Source organism: Hydractinia symbiolongicarpus, chromosome 11 (genome assembly GCF_029227915.1).
Source record: "Hydractinia symbiolongicarpus strain clone_291-10 chromosome 11, HSymV2.1, whole genome shotgun sequence".
NCBI classification, from domain to species: Eukaryota; Metazoa; Cnidaria; class Hydrozoa; order Anthoathecata; family Hydractiniidae; genus Hydractinia; species Hydractinia symbiolongicarpus.
In genome coordinates, this window is record NC_079885.1 from 22,121,537 (window position 1) to 22,141,904 (window position 20,368).

General features: G+C 34.0%; 1 protein-coding gene and 1 long non-coding RNA gene across 2 annotated transcripts; one reads left to right on the top strand and one right to left on the bottom strand.

Moving 5' to 3' along the window:
- Positions 1–1,391: 1,391 nt before the first annotated feature.
- Positions 1,392–3,097, bottom strand: LOC130614723 (uncharacterized). The gene is made up of 2 exons (XR_008975949.1): positions 2,058–3,097; positions 1,392–1,609 (listed from the first exon to the last, which is right to left on the bottom strand). It is a non-coding gene; the product is annotated as an uncharacterized LOC130614723 (long non-coding RNA).
- Positions 3,098–13,382: 10,285 nt separating this feature from the next.
- Positions 13,383–18,698, top strand: LOC130614494 (plasmolipin-like). Its single transcript, XM_057435922.1, has 5 exons — positions 13,383–13,518; positions 16,372–16,465; positions 16,663–16,860; positions 18,071–18,184; positions 18,505–18,698. Exons 2-5 carry the CDS (start codon positions 16,373–16,375, stop codon positions 18,592–18,594), a joined length of 495 nt encoding a protein of 164 aa, XP_057291905.1. The 5' UTR covers positions 13,383–13,518; position 16,372; the 3' UTR covers positions 18,595–18,698.
- The last annotated feature ends 1,670 nt before the right edge of the window (positions 18,699–20,368 follow it).

A 20,368-nucleotide genomic window follows, 5' to 3' on the forward strand; every position in this document is an offset into this window, starting at 1 on the left:
TTTGGTATTATATAAATTCACCTTTCACGTCAAAATAAATTTATCTCAAACGCTCACATAACGTAATTAGTACTTGCCTGATTTGCTTTTATAAAAGCGTACTGAAGTTATACAAAGTTAAACAAGCACCTTTGTAAAGCCAATCTCCATCTTCAATAAGACCTTTAGCACGAAAAAGTAAAGCAACAAAGAACTTTTAATGTCATTACGTTGCATATTGGGAAAATTAACGATAGGGAACAACGTCTGTAAAGTTTTTGATTTTGACGTTGGAGTTATTGCCACATAAAAAAATTAAGTTTCTAGAGCATATATGGGTGTATACTCACTGTGAAACCCCTATAGCTTGCGCTCTTTTATTTAATCAGCGCACACTGGAGCAACGCAATGACGTCATAGCAGATTAAACCCGATAGAAGTTTAGACGGAACACCATGCGAACATAGCAAAGGAGAAATATCGAAGTGAGGAAAATATAATTTTTTGCAATACATATGTCCGAAATAATAGCTGTTTTGTACTATACTAATGCGAAAGTTTTGAGATTAACTTAATTAGTAGAGGAAGGTAAGATTTAAAGAAACGGGTGTTGAATTTGTATAGTGTAACTGAGAGATTTCAACGGAAACGGGCTTAGAATGTGGTTAGTGCATAACTTATGATAGTATAACTAGACGATTTCCTCTGCCAGCCAATCAAGCTAAATTAAAAGTGAAGATTTCTCCAAGTTTCCCAGCCGAGAGTTTTGTTGTTATTATTTATAGAACAGGTGGTTAAAATACCTCAAGATTTTAATGCAGTTAAATGTTAAGTTCATAATAACAAGGCTTAATCAAAATTTACAATATCATCAGAGCATAATTCTTTGATTCTGTTAATAAATGGAGATTCTTCATCTTATATACTAAAACCAATTATTAAGTTGTTATAAAAATCTTAGGAAACAGAGTCCTTAGATATATTTGTTATATTCCTATCAATAGTGGGATTTTCGTTCTTTACATTGACATTCTTTCAATATTTTTAATTAGCGATTAAAAGTAGTATTAAAAATAGAGTTTCCTCCTTAAAACGCATTCTTCTCTACAACTGATCAGACTAGAAGCTACTGATGAAGTCCTCTTTATCTCTTTTTCTTCTGAAAATACCCAAATAACGAATTTCAGATTTGGATTAATTTTTTGTTATTAATAATAGCTTACTATTGGAATAAATTATAGACCAGAATAGTAGACCAAAATATGGTAAAATGAAGACCAGGCAGGGATAAACTATCAGGAGTTCGCCTGTAGTCCTACATTAACGCATATCATACATTACTTCCAGTCTCTTAATATAATCTTGAGCGATAAAACTGCTTCCCCCCTCTTATATAGCAAAATCATTAAATACAGCAAAGCGACTGCAAATATATTTATAAAAATGTTACAAAAGGTTTTCGTGAAAGTTTTAATTTTTACAAAAAATCTGCTAGACTTCTATACAATTCATTATGCTGACACCACATGAAATATGGAAATTTGAGATGTTGTTATCGACTTGACTTGTATTCTTTAAAGTGTAGAACAGCTTCGACTATCAAGCCAATCATAGACAGAAAGCCAAATGCCTATAAACAAAGATCATTACTATACCCACATGTTGCTTAAAAAACATAACAAGAAAACATGGTCTGTTATTTAAAATTTAAAATGATTGAAATGAATACACAGTAATGTATTCGTGCACAAGTTAAAATCCTGTCCAAGTTAAGCTGCGATTTATAAGAAAATTTGAATCCACAGGTTACTCAGGTGTGGAACGTATAGAGGCAGTTTGCCGGATAAGAAGTACTAAATTATTGAATACTTAATTTTAGTTAGTATGCTGTCAGATAAATCTGTTAATGATGACGTAATAGACTTAAAACCATTGAACTAGTCTCATTTCAACACATTTCATATTTTGCTTAAAGTTTATTAAAGAAAAATATTTCTAAAAAAGCTCAACAAAAATTTAACCCAGGAGTTCCGGTAAGCTTCCGTCCTATTTAGTTAATTAAAATTGTAAAAACACACTTCTGTAATAAGAATGCCTGAATTTTAACTAGGATTATTATTGCTTCTAATTCTCCGTTTTTCTAAACAGCTCTCAACTTTCAAACTCGTTTTATTTTTTCTTAAATGTGCATTGTATTATGAAGTAGTTTCAGGGATCTGAAAGTTATTTGTTTGTTTCTCTTACAGACGTCAATCAAATATACTTTTTGTCAACATCAGCAATCACAGACAAAAGAGTGAATCAGGAAAAAAAAGACTTAGTAGGAGCTTGTAGTGAATGTTTTTCTATTTTTAAAACACTCTCGTGACATACTTTAAGATCAAATCTTACATATTTTTTCGTCCATTCACGTCGATAGGATTGATTTTGTACTAAACTGTGGCTCAATACATTTATCCAAATTATTGAAAATTTCTGTGTATGCCTAGGAACCAAGGTTGAGAAGGTCCGAAAAATCGGGGAATTGGACTATACTAACGTTCAAAATACGTGTCTAATTTAGAAAGGGAATGAACGGCTTCTTGTGGGTTTGTTCTTCGAGATTTGATTCTTTTACTGCTTTATTCTAAGCAGGTATACTCGTGGCTGACCTATTAAATCCGAGGGTATCTTGCATCTCTAGCTTGCGAACAAATCCGAATAATACGATATGTATTGCTCCCACGATGTCATGCCATTTTTAAATAACCTACCGGAGGAATTATTCAAACAGGCTCTTCCTACCACAGTAAAATCCTTTCTTTAACTTATTTTTAATCATGCACGATCTTGTTCTCAGGTTCCCTTTTTGTTTTTACATTGGGACTGGGAACGAGATTGAATCATACGTTTGTAAAGGGCGCCATTTTCTTGTTACCTATTAATTTTACTAATCCAAAAAGTTTAAATATCTGTTTCTTTCCTTTTTCTTATCACTTTTTTAAAAATACTGGGAACTACAATATAGCGATAAAAGTTGCTGAATTTCGAAAATCGTAGCCACAATACAATTCACAATAACGTTTCTATCTAAACAAAACGTTTTTTGAACAATTTCCACGTTGTTCGCCCGGGCTACACATCTGCCAAAGTAAAACTTTGCAGTCTGGTAACTACAGAGGACTAAAAGATGGTGTTTAAACATTTTAACAAAAATCATGCGCATCGTTATAAGATACTTTACCTAATTAAACAAAACCATTACTATGCAGAGGAATATATGAAACAACAAAAAAGTATTACGTACAGCTGCGGCACCAAGAAGAGTTTCTTTTGGATCCCATGAGTACGAGTACGAATACGAATACGAATACGAATACGAATACCTATACGAATTTCCACTATAATAAGATAGGTCAGTTACTTTCTTAGCCACAAGACTTGAAGATATTAACAGGGCCGCGGCCCAGATGCAACAGATGATCCCAAGCTAAAAAAATATATTATTGATATTATTATCACTGTTTTAAAAAATTCTGTAAGTCCTAAACGGACTCTATTTCCACCGCCTCCTAGGTAAGTACTAAGACACATAAGTGATAAGTTAACTTCCAACCTTATAAGAATTTTCTAACGCGACTTGCATTTCAATGCCAAAATAATAAAATCGCGCGGTAAACCAATAATATATTATACAATGTTATAAAATGAAGTTTCTGTCTCGGCAACATCTGCAAATAAAATAAACGGTTAATCTCTTTTTATAACACTGGGTAACCATCCAGATTAATTAGAGTTTATAAATTAAGGATTTATGAAACTGTTCTTAATATTTCAGATTAGTGTCTCTATATTAACACTACACGTATTCTTTCTGTGTGTGTGCGAACGAAATAACCCAATGCTACGGGAGCTTGAAAGAGCATTGAGTACAAAGGAAAAGTGAACTCGTGGATGTTTCCACGGTTTCACGACTAGTACAGTAAAATAAACACCAATAATTTCGGTTGAGAAACAACTGTCTGTGTTCGGAGACTCTCCAAGATGCGCTAAATTTTCTGAGGATGTTTTTCTAGCTGATTAAATTTCAAAACCTGAGGCAGAAGGGCTATTCATGCCAAAATAATGTATGCATATAGACAACAAATGCGTTGCAATATTCCAATTGTGATTATTAAAAGTGATTATGATAAATGATTATTAACTCTTTGGGTACGGCAATAAATTTTAACGTTTTTTAGGTTTTGGTACATCAATTTTTTAAATGTAAAAACCTCATATAAATACTCTAAATACCTCCATATAACTATATATATTTTGAAAGCAAATATATTGAAGTTTTATTGTATTTTTCATGAGAAAAAACATTTCCCGCCACATTATTTCCCACCAAAATTTTTCCTCAACAAAATTTTACCAAATAAGTTACTTACTGCCAAAGGCCAGTTAATGAAGGTAATTTTTGTTTGTAAGCTAAAGGTCCAAATTACAAAAATTACGAGGAACATCAACCATGGTACAACTGTTGTGAACAGGAAAAAGGAAGTAGTGCTTCTGATAAAATACTCCAGACTAAGGTAGACAGCGCCTTTCCAGCCAGCCATGATACACCAAGCTAATAAGAGAAGCACCTAAAAGTAAAAACATTCCTTACTCACTTCTTAGTAGCAGTAATCAGGATACCAGGAAGATCAAAATTAATCAATTTATCTTATAAAAAAATAAAATAAAAATTGTGGATAGAACATTACCGTATTGATGACCATGAGGATTCCAGGTCGCGTTTTTATCAATGCTATACACCCTTTAGCACTTCCCTCTTTAATCTCCTTTAATGGCGAATCCTCCATGGTGATATAATCTAAATTATTTTTCAAGTGGAAGTCTAACGTCTTGATAAGTGCATTACAATCAACGTACAATCCATATTGAGATTAACTTTGTGAAGAGTAGTATTAGCGAGAAATTCGAAGGAAATTTTTCCTGGTTTAATTGGCTGGGCGAAATGAATTAGAATAAAAAAGCTAAAGTTGCTAGATCAGCGAAAATCTGTCGCCAAAGGATAATAATAAACACGAGCTAAATTGTTAGACCTATGATGCTATCATTTAACATACGTACCTTGCTCCAATTGATGCAACGCCTACTGTAGTTGCTGAGCAAAACTACAAGCGTTAAAATATAACAGACACTATGACCTTTTCCTTTGTTACTGATGATTAATTGGTTCACCAGACAGTGATTTCTTTGTTTAAACAACAAGTTTAACCAATCAGATCAATTGATTCAACATGATTTGCCTATCAGAATTTTTAATCGAATAATCAATTTAACAGAGGTTACATAGGGTTAAAGAGTGATTTTCCTGTTTGGTCGAAAGTTATTTGACCCTTTTTCTTCTCTACGAACAAGAATAACAAATAAACTAACAATGCATGTTCTGTTTGTTCAAGAAAGCTTGCTTTTTATGTAGAACTTCACGCTGAACACTTTTTGTCAAAGCGGTATGAAAACAAAAGATGTTTTTTTAAAAAAAAGAAACTAACGTGGTCAGCCTAGTAAGCTGTTTAAATTCCTCTAAGGTCAAAGGTGTAGCTAAAAGAGCAAAGAGCTTCTTTGACGTGATACAAGCTTAAATACAAAACTGCGAGGAAAAAAATGTATAAAAAAATATACAACATAAAGAAAGATCATAGTGTATACATTTTACTAGGTGAATGTAATTTATCATAAATCAGTTACACATTTTTTATTCAGAGATGATATAAATTTAACAACAGTGTGGAGAGTTTAAAGCTTTCACCCTCCTCCCTAAGTTTTTCACTATTTTCGTATGAGAGAAGACGGCCGTCATCTGTCATAATAAAAGGCAAAAAACCCTGCGGTGGAGGGTGTAAGGCTTTTTCCTTAGTTTAATGTTACTTACAAATTGATTCATTTTAAGAAGAAAAAATCATACCCATTTTTATCCCCATTACGTGTGCAAATTACAGTAACATTTTCCATGCGATTAAGGTCGTGGGTTAACAAGATAATAATGAATGTTTGTCTCTTGGAAATTGTAAAATAGTATAGCGCATTCGGCTAATAATTATAGGTTATAGGTCGACCGACCGCAGTCCGGCTTTTTGTTGTAGGCAAACACAATTCTTTAGGTATCTTCGCCGGTTAGGGAACTAGCTAACAGTAGAAGGAATGGACGAGCCAACTATGGATGATAATACCCAAGGTCTGTAAACGTTTTTGTTGATTCTTACTTTTGAGTACCTGAGCAGATTTTTTATTTATTCTAAGACGAGATGACAGAATGGCAGCCATTGTATCTTTGTCTTTTTGTTAATAATTAAAATCTTAATAAGCGAACTTAAATCGTTTAAGTACAAATTTCCGGGAGCATTAAGGGAATGTGGAAATATTCTGAGAATAAGAATGTAACTTGAAAAGAACCTTCGTGTTGAATAAATTGTGTTCATGGCCTCCACTCGTCCACTGAGAATTATCATTGGAGAATACCAAAGGAATCTCAAGCACAAACACTGAATATTTCTTTACCACATTCGATAGCATTTTCACAGCACCACGACTGTTGCCTACTTATATGTAAAACCTATGAAAAGGTCTTTGTTTTATGCCACAATAATCATTGCAATAGCATCACTGTGAACGGATTTACGGCCTAAATAAGGTGTTTGTAGAAAGATTTCGATTCGACGTTAAACGTAAAAATCGTTATAAGAGTGGAACTGACTAGCTGCTAATTTTGAAATACACTTTTTGTAAGAACTTAATTCAAAGGAACAGTGAAAGTTGCAAACTGTTTAAAATTACGAACCGCTTTAGAACATGACTAGCCTGAGGAAACAGTCAAAAATAAAAAAATATTGCCAGAAAAGAAAATAATATTTTGACCGAATAATTTTTTAACATTGAACTTAAGAACATATTATTACGTATCAGTTCAGTCACTGTCATTGAATAATATAAATTTTGTCATCATTTCATGACCGTTTGGACGACTACCTTTGACGGGCAATGATCGTAATCAATTATGGCTGTTAGGTAAATAAATTGCTTTTTAAAAGTTCAATTTAACAGGCTTTTGTTGTTCAGTTAAGAACGTAATGAAAAAAAATTCAACCTGAGTTCCTTCCAAAAAAAATGAAAATAAAACCATCAGAAAAGCTGAAGACATAATTATCAAAAAATGCAATTAGAAGCCATCGAGTCTGTATAGGTATTCTTTGCCAGTCTTTAATGGTCAATTTGGGACGCATACCTCTTTAGATTAATTATATTGCTCGATAAGAAAATTATTAGTCTGATAGATTAATTATTTCTGGATTAGAGTTTATAAGACTCCTTTCCATTTAACTGAGTATTTCGCTATAGCGTAAAAAACTTAAAGGATTTTTGTTACCATATCAAAATAACCATATCAAAGTTTGCGCATGCGCACTTATAATACCTTATAACAATGTCAAAGTGCGCATGCGCGTTAGCTTTTTGCGCTATAACGGAAATTGCAATCAATTGAGAACTAGACTTAACCTAAAGGTTAATTACGTGCTATTTTTAATTAAATTAGCTATTAGGTTTACTTAAAAGGAGGCTCTGGGAAAATAGCGACATAAGAATTGAATCAACTTTGTGCCCAAACTCCCCACACAGCTTTCAAACTTTTGCATGTTTGCGCCTTGTAGTAATTAAGCCTGTAACTTATAGACACAGCCTGTCTGTGAATTTAGCAACAAATCGTTCAAATAGTGGCAACACAAAAACTCATATTGTGACTAGAATGTTTGTTCTTTCTGTAAGAAAGTTATTTTTTAGAAAATTTTTTTTGTTGCCTTTTGTTTTTATAGATATGGTTCCATCCGCAGAGAAGTCACTACTTGATGCTAACGAATTACAAAATGTTTTCCGCTAACGTGTCCACGGACCGAACGCTCTATATTATAGTATCCGTTCTTTGTGTGTACGTGCAAAATAACTCGTGCTACGGACACACAAAGTAGAAACTGCGATATATTTTTATCGACTTTGTTAATACGGTCCAATTCCCGTGCATTTCTCTACGGCTAACGGCTAGTGTGTTATAAACATCGTGGTGAACTTCGTCATTGTTCCCAGTATGTGTGCCTTGCAAAGCCAGAACTCTACTACAAGAGCTAATGTCCGTTTCGAAGGATGACAAAGGTCAAGAGTTGAGTATACGTGACAGTAAGTAACAAACTAATACAATATATACTGTTTTTTCTCATGTCATTCAGCAAAGTGGCGAAGTGGATCATTCGTGAATCGAAATCACCCATTGTTATACAATTTTTATATTCTTTTTATAAGACTCAGAAGGGCTTCAAAAGTTTAAAAAACATTTAAAAAAAAATAATAAATATTTCTTAACGTAGCTGTATCAGCACGGTACTACCTTAGTGACACGGCGCTGAAAGCCAGATTGAGCGCCTAATTGTGCAGATAGACCATGTTGCACATTTAGTTTGGCGGCTTTTAGTAAAGGTAAGGTATAAGGTGTGTCACAAATCCAAAAAAGTGTTCACAGGTTTTTCAGATGTTGTGCGTTTTTTAAAAGATAATTTTCCCGCAACTGCAGCAGAAATAAAAACACTGAATAAACTTGTTGTTACCCGTCATAAGAAAATCAGTCGCCAAGCATTTTTTACTTTGCAGAATAGTCTCTCATGAAATTTTAAAAAACAATCATGAGGGACAGCGAGATAAGTTTTGATAAAAACGCAGGCCAAAACCTGCTATTCATTACCCGTCTAGTTAATACAGACGTCCAGCAATTTGTGGCACAAATAAAAGGTATAGCTACTTAACTGTACCTAGCTAACATAGATAATAAATAAGGTTTTAAAATTATGTTGCAGAGACCTGTATTTAGCTAGAGGTAGCTAAACAGCTACAACTCAATCTGTAGCTTAAAAAAGAAACAATAGCAATGGCTAGGATAAAAACCACAGCTGAGGGTGCCCCTCACCACAGTGTATGTTTGTAGACAAAAATATTGTAATCTGCACTTTATATTTTAATGTACTCTACATTTTAAAGTAAATCATCTTGGAACACTTCTCTTAGGCATATATAAAGCTTAACCCTTTTCGATCCGCCTCCCCTCTGCCAGTTTTTTTAATAACGCAGCTTGGGTTACAGCTTGCGGTCCTCTTTTATTTTGTGTATCAGAGGACTTTTTATCCTAAACCCCCATAGTTTTGTTAAATATAGTTAGGTAGCTAGGTAGTTAGGTAGCTAGCTACACGCTTGACTGTAACTTGAGTTAAAGTCCAAAATTTTATTGATGCATTAACATGTATTCTGTGTGCAATGTAACAACAGTTTCTCGTTAATCTGTGATAACTACTTTTACAGCAGGTTATCTTTTGCTTACAATTTGCGACTACTTTTCTGCAAAATTTAAAATCACGGTAGCTTGTTTAACTACACGGAGTAACGACTCACAGAAGCTTGTGTTTTTACTTAAACCGAAGTTATAATTTAAATTTAAACTTTCACGGAAATTTATTCCGCAAAATAAGAGAATGTTAGGCAACTGTTTTTTGTTGCGTTAGAGTCACGATAGACTGTATACTGTGTTTTTATTTAAACAGATTTTGCGGGAATGTTCTTGTCATGGCGGGCGAAAATGAATTAAAAAACACACAATGGAGATTAATTTTCGATTGTGATCGTTGATTTTGATGCGTTATCAGCTTACTAATATTCACACCCACAAAAGGAGGCAACGGGAATAAATTAAACGCCGACACGGCGGTATTTTTTCGTGCGAGATTCTCCCAGTGCGACGTCATTCATTCATACGGGATCTAAACGCATATGCATAAAAACTAGGTGAACCATTGGCAACATCAGAGCTATTTTGTTGTATAAACTCACTATATGTATGCATAAAACTGAATGAAAATAAATGACAGATGTATTTCCTTGCTCTTTTTACCCCAAGTGTCAACGCAAGGTTTAAATGATAATTTTGTCAATGCGAAATCCTTAATTTAATTTTTTCGATTATAAATAATCCGACTATTTTTCTAAAGTCGTTTAACTGTGAATGCGGGGGGTTTGTTTTCTTCTTCGCCGTAGAATTTCCCGTTGATTTCTCGCAAACAGAGAAAATGGGCTTAAAAACTACCGCCGTAAAAAAAAGAAAAAATGGGAGAATACACCTTTTCCGAGTTTCATATAATTATAGTAAACTAGTCCTTAGCCCGTGAAAAAATCCACGGGTTCGCCGGCGCAGCTAAGCTACCATTTTGCGTGACAGATAGACGGACGGACGGACAGACGTATACGGCATTAAATTATAGATATGACGTCATCCGAAATTTTGTAATGGTTCTATGCTCTTCAAATAAGGATATTCCGATAGAATATCAAATTATCATGACAAAACTATTTTTTTTAGAGCAATATATTTTTCTGATTGGATCTTATTTAGATTTGAAGAAAATAATTACTATCTCGCCTGCGAGGAGTATTCAAATACAGCTGTCCGTCCCAAAATGTAAATTTTTGTCTCTCTTGCCACCGACACGGGAGTAGTCGTGTGTTCGAATCTCATCTTGGTAACTATTTTTACTTTTTTTTTTCTTTTTACTATCTTGCCTGCGAGGATAGGTTTCCAACTCGTAACTAACTAAATGACCCAAATGGTCAATTGCAACGGCACAGATTTAAACTTCGTACCTAAACTCTCTAAGTACTTGGAAGTCATCTAAATGACGTTTCAGGCCAAAATTGGTATTTGTTTTCGACAAAATTTGACACAGTTAACAAAAAAGGTATGCTGAACATAATAGTGACATCATAATTTTGATTTTTGTCACCTAAATGTCATTTTAGGCCAAAATTGGTCCAAAAATTAAAACTACTTTATTTTAGACAAAATTTGGCAAAGTTAACAAAGAACGTATGCTGAACATGATGGTGACATTAAAATTTTGATTCTTTGTCACCTAAATGCCGTTTAAGACCATAAACATTTCAATCGCGCGACTTTTAACCATGGATGATAGGCTGTATTTTTGTTAGCAGAAATTGTAGAATTGGGTCGCATTGTGGATGTTTCATAGTTGTGCTTTTTTAATAGCGGTTTATGCAGCGCCTGCATCTTGTTATTTTAAAAACGAGACTGTTCTACCTTTTGAAAAGGAATTAGCACCAACTTAGCCTGGATATAACATATGTTTATTTTAAAAGGTTTTAAAGTTAAATTTATAGAAGGGAATGCAAAAAAAAAAAAAAATGGCGATTTTACATCAAAGAAATTTTTTGTTTTTACCGCCAATGCTAAAAGTGAGAGTGACTTTCATAAGAGCATTGCACGAGTAAGTGAAAGAACGACAGTGACCAAAAACGAAAAATTAATAATACGTAACGAAATCTAAAATAGGAAAAGTAGCAGAGGAAACACTGTTTGAGCTGGTGAGACTCTACCCCTGTCTCTATGATAAAGCTGACACTGAAAATAAGGAAAAAGATAGAAAAAGAGGAAGCTTGAAGAGAGGTAAAAACTAGGGTATAAACAAAATTTAGTGTTTATTTTAAATAAAAATACCTAATTCTAAAATTCCTTTGCTGTTCACTTCCATACTTACAATTTAATTTTCGTCCAAAAATTAAGTTCAGTGTAACGCATAATCTTACTACATAACTAACTAGATGAAAATAAACTCATTCATCAATTTAGTAAAAAACATATATTAATTAATAAACGCGTTGGTGGGAACTAGGCTTAATTGAGTTTGGTATAATTAGAAAATTCAGGAAAGGTCTACTGCGTTAACTTGTATAAACTTGGAACCACCACTCCCTCACTCTCTTTGCTTGTATGCTTGTCATGCTGGGATCTTTTGTGACATTGCAATAATTTTCATGTTAACAAAAAAATTGCTTGATCTTTCTGAAAAGTAAGCAGCGCATGCCTGGATGGTGCTTGCGCTGGTTAAACCAAAATTTACAGTAATCGACACAAAAGTTTACGCGGTACGATTAGCGCCATGTTTAGAAATTTTTTAACACTTGCCTTGCCACTTAAAAACAAGTTTATTTCATATGAAAGAGCCTAGAAAGTTGTCTAGGAATCTTTCTATTTTTCTTGAAAAATCTTTATTGGTTCTCATGATTTCTTATTTAAAAGTTCTATTATCAACTATCAACTTAACTAACACGTATGTATTTCTGTAACTATCATGGATTGTCAAAGTTTGGATCCAAACCCTGATGCAGCTGAAAGTATTGACAATTTCTTTGGGCGCGAAGTGGACAACAAGATATGCAGAATGATTAAATGTTAGCATTCTTCAATATTAGTACAGTGGTACACCGGTGCTACCACCAAGCAGCTTTTCCTTTGTTTAAATAGAATGAGTTAATATGTCAATCATTAGCAGCCTAAGCGCGTGGACCTGCCCTACTGTGTTATATTCGACGATACAAACTAGTAATCACCGTCGAGAACTCGACCCCACGTAGCGACTGATGGAGATAGTTATCTCAAGTATACATGTTCGAGTGAATGAAAAATATCCCTAATCCAAAAAGTACCGTTGTTTTGGTCTCGCAAAAACAATATATAAAATGGCATCGAAGCTGCGCACGAAAATTCAACTCCATACAAAAAAAACAGAATAATATTATTAGGGAAAAATCGCGCCCTAACTGACCGATGACTGACCGCCCTCAGGCGGTCGATAAAAAATAGCTGGCCATCGAAAAACTTTTCTTAACTTATTGACAACTTATTGAGTGTGTACATCACATGACAGGGCGCTAAGTTTATGGAAATGCACTAGCTCACAAAAGGGCGGGGAATCCTTCTTAATTTTTATCTGTTTGCCCTCGTTCACTGTGAAGTTGGTAGAACAGCTCGCATAAGCTTCAACGATTTCTTTCTCTATAGTTATCATCAAATCTTTAAAACACTGTCACATATTTGTTACGTTTCTATGGGAAGTTTAATTGTTCTTTTTTAAGTCAGAAACAGACGGGGTTAGTCTCTAAGTTGTAAAAACAGAAGAATTGTATTAATAGAATAGAAAATAAAATAAAAATAATAGTAAATAAAGTAAAAATGTATTAATAATGTCATATATTTTGTGTCTTTTATGAGAGCGTTAAAAAACGAGCCTCACAGGGTAATATTTGAGAACTAATTAAGGCTGGGCTAATTACTCCAAAGCGCGCCTTTCAACAAGATCGATTTAAGGAAGATTCCATATTTTGTTGTGACCCGGAGTTGATTTCGGTAAGAAAATTTAGGAATACCCTTATAGCCAAATCCATTGTTTCTTATATAAAAAAGATGATAAACATTGTGTTTATTTTTATTTATTTTTACCCCCGTCTGTAATCAACCACTGTGACTTTAAAATTACGTCATTAAATTTAATTCACCAACTGTTTGCTTAATAATAAAGTTTGTTGTACGACAAACACAATAAAAAAACAACTTTTGCAAAGTTTACAAAGTGGTTTGTAGGAAATAAAAAAGCGTGGAAGATATAAAAAGTAATTTTAAAACAGGTAAATGTCCAGTCTTATTGCTAAATCCGTTCGAATTAACTTTTTTTTCCAACCAAAACGTTTTCTTTAAAAAAAATATCAATTTATCAGTTGAGGCTAGAATGTGTTCTTTTCTTGTTTTTGCTATGACACACTTTGGTGAGTAAATTAAGATAGGCATGGGCGTAGGAATCTAAGTGTTTTAAAACGCTTTTTGCATGCCGTGCAATTTCTTCGTGGCGATAGAAAACTCAAATGTATGCTAAATAAAAGTCTAAACATTGTATAGCGTAAGTCATATTTGAATGTAATAAAATATTCTTTAAAAAAAGCGTGTAACCTATTAGCTGTTACGGGTGAGTGACCAATTCAGTTTGGTATAGAGGGTCCCAAAAGGACCAACATGCTTTTTATATAAGAACATTTAACTTGGAAGAAGACTTTAAACGTTCTTTAATTGCTCTCAATTTTTCTCATGTTTTGTAATTTTTGAATTTAAATAAGCAGAAATACTATTTTTTTAACAACGTTGTTGACATGTTTAAAAGTTTTGGACCTCTAAAGCTCTATGTTCTTATATAGCTTGTCCTCATAAAAAAACATTGCACCTTATTCTCATAGCCCTTACACAGGTATAATGGCAGCGTCATGTGTTATATTTTTTAATCATGTGAATAGTTGCAGACGTCTGTAAAATCTAGAATGAGATGAGATTTATTTTTTCCTTGTAGCAATATTAACTTTCCGGGGGAGCTTTTAAGGTCCTATTCATGTTAAATTGATTTCGTCGAGAATGATTAATCAGGTTTAAAACATTTTTGCTAGTTTCAAGGCTTTATTGGGGTGCCAAAAAGTGTATATTTCTCAAAATTGGTGGGATGTTTTACATCAGCATGGCATGAAAAATTAAAACCTTTTCCGAATTGCATATGAAATTACACACAAACATAATATACACGATTTTCTATAACAACGTAATCTATGAGAATATTCAAAATGAAATAAGTCAAGAAGTTAAGAATATCCTAAGAATATGTTCATCTTAAAATTTTGCTTGCTTCTTATATGGATTATAAGCAGAAAACAACGTCATTTTCATCCCATCATTGATGTAAATATCTCTTTTCTTAAGTTTCATTTGAAGTATTTTTGCCCACAAAATCTAGTTGTCTATCGTTGATTTAGGATAAACAACAGCACCTATGAGTGATTTTTACACCAGTTTGCATTCTCAGCTTTACCAGTTGCCTAAACGGGTTAAAAGAATAAAACATGCAGAAAAATTTTAAAATTACAATGGCGAAAGGGCAAAAATAATAAAAGAGGCCAAGAAGAAAATATGCATGTTTCACTCTTTCTGCTTGTAAACAAATTATTTTTTTTGTTAGATTTAAACTCAGTAGCTATGAATGACAGTGGGAAAACCCTGGCTTACCACTTTAGAATTACCTTCAAAAAACATCATACGACAGACAGAGGGCGCAATAAGCACAATGTTGCGAACTTGTACATCGCATGTATTTGCTCATGAAGAAAGAGAAATGTGTTAGCAACCAGTGAGTTGGGCATTAATTTGTCCAAGATGAAATGCTTTATTAAATATTTATTATTTTGCTAAATGTTAGACAAAATTGTTGCCATAGAAACACTAAAATTATAACAAATTGATATAGGGGTAGTCCAAAATAAAGATCGTAGTGGAATTTGTTGGTAAGAAAAATAAGCTGAGACTCTATATTAAAGATAGAGAACGACAAACAATTTGTGTTTAAGTGTCCATTAAATCCTCATTAAACACATTTTTTTTCATTATGCTTATTTTTACCTGGCTAAATTGAAATTTCTGATAAGTGAAATAGAAAGTTAAAAACATGGCGCATGCTGGTAATTAAAAACAATGTGATATGATCACCTCGATCTAAGGACTAATAATAGTGCATCTCATCACTTCGTGGATTTTTGTAAAAAGCAACAACTTTCAATAAAGCTAAAACTTTTAATCTCATTAATAAGAGCCGTCGTCTGTCTGTGTGTCCACAAAAGACGCGTCCTGTTGCGGAAACACCAAATGCAATACATAAAGGACGGCGACCCCGTGAATTTTTCACCGGTTATCTCTTTAATAATAGCCGTATTTTGTCTGTCTATCCGCAAGAGACGCGTCGTGCAGCGGGCACACGAAATAGCGTGTAATATAAAGACGGGCGACCCTGTTGATATTTCCACGGAAAAGACTAGTCTCTTTAATAATAGCCGGATTCCGTCAGTCTGATCGTGCGTCTATTTGTCTTTTTGTTACAGAAACACGAAACACGAAATGCGATATATAAATGACAGGCGAACTCGTGGATTTTTCCACTAGCTAACGACTAGTCTCTTTTAATAATAGCCGCATTTTGTCTGTCTCTGCGCAGACCCCCCGTTGAGTTAGAAAGACGTGCTACGGAAACACGAATGTCAAATGCGATATACTTTTATCCACTTTGTTGCGACGGGAAAATTTAAAGGAAGGGCGAACCCGTGGATTTTTCCACGGGCTAACGACTTCTCTTTAAAAATAGCCGTATTTTGTCTGTCTCTGCGCGGACCCCCGCTGAGTTAGAAAATCGTGCTACGAAAACACGAATATCAAATGCGATATATTTTTATCCACTTTGTTGCGACAGGTAAATATAAAGGACGGGAGAACCCGTCGATTTTTCCACGGACAACGACTTCTATATTATAATGTTCGCATACGTCTGTCACGCAAAATGGTAACCGCAGTAACGAGACGCACGTAATGCGTTCAATAAAATACAGGAGGACCCGTGGATTTACTTGAATTTATTTATGGCTATCGACTAGTTTGTTGCATTGTTCGTTTCCTTTTAGAATGGAATCCACGCTTATACCGCAAGAACAACAGAGAGGGCCAAGCATTGAGTTTTTAAAAACACCATCTGGTGTGTTAATGTTAATAAATTTTGTAAGTATTGTATGGTATGTATGGATAACTTACTTTATTACAGGAAATTAACGAGACACATAATAAGCGTGAATTTAAAAAAAATCGTGGTAATTAGATATCCCCTTCTAAAGTGTTACGCTGATATTCAGAATCCTTGGAGAGTTCCTAGAAAATTTATAACCAAAACAGTATGTTGGTATGTATATACTCTTTAGATTCTTCTGTTCATATCTTGGTGTATTGTGGCAGGCTGGAGAGGAGCAATCGATGGAACATTATCCAATACAATAGAGAATGAAACAGGATTTTATTTATTTACTACTGTGTTTCCATGGATACTATACATTGTCATCTTCATTATCCTTATTTTTGGTTTTCAAAATAACATGACTGCTATAAATTGGCCATTAGCTGTAAGTATTTTCTTCGTGTCGCACTTTTTGTTACATTCACTAATTATTTCGTAGCTTGGTAACACTTGGGGTTTCTAAGACGAAAGTAAAGGGTGGGTGGGTGCAATGTTTTTGCAGCATTTATCAGAGGGTTGCATCATAAACCTTCGTAATGTTTATGCCAAAACACTGTTCTTTAGTATGATTGCTAGATGAAAGGTTGCTAAACTTAGTAAACGGAACCTTGAATAAACTCTTTCTTTTAAACCCTACTTAACTACGATTTTAGTGTTCGATTAAACCATTTTAAATACCTTTTTTTTGGTAGTATTGGGTATAGTATGTTCTTTTTTGACGTGACAGGTCTTTTGTTGTGAATTTTCAAATGAATTGTGGCTTGTTACATAAAACTAGAATTTGGGTAAAAGTTTTGTACTTTGATACACCAGTATGTCTCAAGGGGTTGGGTTTTATAAATTTTAGAAATACATGGCATTCGCACAGTTTGCAAAGATTTCAGACTATAAAATGACAGCACGAGATAAATTAAAATACATTAAAATAAGTGCTTTTGACATACGTGGCTTTATTTTTGTTCCCTATGACATCATCGAATTTACCTGGGATCAATTTGTATTAAAATACTCTACAACTGTGACAGTGATTAGAGGCTAAATGTTTGTAAATAACGCCTTTATTTATGCTTTTACACATCAGTGTTTAGTGAAAAAGTCTTTTTTTTTAAAATAATCATTGGGCATGAATAATTCTCTATTATTTTTTCTGATAGGTTGTGCCCTTTGTGGGGTGCGCATTCTTTGAAGGCATTGCCAATTAATATATCAAACGCGCACTCGTTTTTGAATAGGACTTTTTCTCGGTCAAAAGATAGTTAACTTTCAAAAATTTAAGTTGCCATTGGTAGCTAAGGAAAAAACCTAAATTGTTCGTGTTTGGTATGTTAGCTCAATGCATCATCTTTCTGAGATATTAGGAGCACTTGTCCAACTGTAGACCTGTTTTACACGATTTTCAACCGAGACACCTTAGCCTGCTTTTAAGAATGGTGAGTAAACTTGGAATAGGTCCGACTTAGATAAACAAGCCGTTCACCACTATGTTTGAATTTTAGTCCTTGTTCTCACTGAATTATGTCCCAGGATGTAATTAGTGCTTACGTTGCAATAAGGTGAAACAGTCATTGATCTAGGATTTTTTTCTCCTTTTGTAGTTTGTCATCAACTGCGTCATTTGGGCGTTTCTACTATTCATATCTTCTTGTGTCATTGCCAGCAAAACAAATGACAGTGATATACTGGAGAGTCAAAGATTGAAAGCAGCCACGGTAAGCTACCGTGTTTAATCATTCCGAAAAAATTTTGTCTTAAACTAAGGTGAATGAAAGGGCCACTATGTCGCAACGCTTTTGCATGCTACTTTTTGGATATTAGACATAGGTTCACGATTTTAGGCGACCAAAAATGCATTTGTTTTTACTACGCGTAGAGGCTATATATATATATATATATATATATATATATATTATACGGGCAATATCATCAATTGCAAATTATGCAAATTTCCCCTGGTATTATGCCCAATTTGATCGCGCAATCTCTTTAACATAATACATTATTATTGTATGTTACCATATATTTATTTTAGGCATTCGGTTTCTTCAGCTTAATTGGTTTGTTGTTGCAAGCATTTTTCCACCATCGGGAATTCAAGAAATCCTCATCTTCACCCGTTTAATTTATAAACTCTCTGCTTTTAAATTCTTTCCTGTTTAGAGAATTATGGTTATTTAGCTAGTCTACTATGTATTTCCTTTAAATAAATGCCTGCAAATCTTTCTTTGTGTGCCGTTATTATCTTAGTCTTCAACAAATCTAATTACAGCTTGCAATTTGACATTCAACAAATCTAATTAGAGCTGCTTAATGAGAGTAGATGACTGTCATCCAGTAAGTGCACATGTCGCTTTTGGTCATATAATGAGCTAAGTGTGAATAATGGCGGAATTTTGTTTTGTTATTTGCATTACAATTGTACGAGTGGAAGTTAAAAAGGAAAGTCACAACGGACAAGTTGTAATTCTAACTGTCCTGATTATACCAAGATTGTCCAAATTTTGGATATGCCGTCCCATTGTCCCGGATTGTCGCAGATATTTTAGCTTTTTGCCCAATAAATTTTGCTACCTTCGAATGTGAGACTCAAAAAGCATCCCATAACTTGATTAACTTCATTGAATTTCACAATACAGAATAAAAGTTAAAACTAAACTTTCTTGATAAAACATTTTGGAGTTTACCTGAAATTATTCTGATTAGCACAGGCGTACAAGTAACATTTAATGTTGTGCTTTTATGTGAAGATTCAAAAGTTCAGAAAGATACTCCAATGCAACGTTTGACTCTACCTGGAAGAATCTTGATAGCTACTCAACGACTTATGATACACACCAGGTATAGACGGTTTTATAACGTAAAACATTGCAATGAGAAAGATTTGGAGATTTGGAGCTGCATAAAACATGGCTCATTATCGACGTTGAGAAGAAAGTGGCCAAAATATAAAATATGAAAAACTTGGAATAAACTTTAAGAAGTATTTAAAAGAAGAAGAATTAGCAAAAAGCTACCGATTGGTAACCTTATGGTAGAGCGTGACCTTCCAGTGCGCAAGGCCTTGGGTTCAAACCCCAGTCGAGTTATGCCAGAGACTATAAAAGTGTGAATCTATCCTTTCTGCTTAGCGCTCAGCATGAGAATAGGATTGATATCACTGCGGTTGTCTAGTTCATCAAATGCTATGCTTGCACGACATTCGTAGCTCGAATGGGAGCTTTAGATGCATTAGGACCCCCTTTGCAAGAACCTCGTTGATAGCAGCACCAATAGGAACTAAGGAGCCTATCCTGGGTGATAATAATGACAATAATAACTTAGTGTTTGATATACGGAACTTTTGAAACGAGGAGGTTTTTGCGAATCCCCTCTGTTCAGGATTGGTAAAGAGACCTCACGAAACAAGGCTAGAGGCATCTACGATTATTTATTACATTATTTTTTTTACGCATGTGAAGATCCCCCAAAACAAAGTCACCATTATGACTCAAAAAAGAACCTTTTTGGAGCTCTGAGGATGCCACACCTTTTAATGAAGTAAACATGTCTTATGGATAATTGCCTTCTGGAATTCCCATCTAAGATTACTTATAATTACTCCTCCCCCCCCTCCCCTAGATAACTCCTATTTATATGACACCTACTCGGAACAATTTAATTCCATGGCACTAAAATTATGTTATTTGATAATTAGCAACTTCAGTCCCAAAACTGACAAAAAAAACTCCTATTAATTTTACTGATAAGTTTAAAAGTTTTGCAAGTTTTGAAAGCTTGCAGAAGATAAACTTCCACGATATTTTTTTGTTTCGTCAAAACAAATTTTTTTATTCCCACAAAATTTGATACCATTTTTTCAATTTTTTTAAGAATACGTGAATATGAATATGACGGGT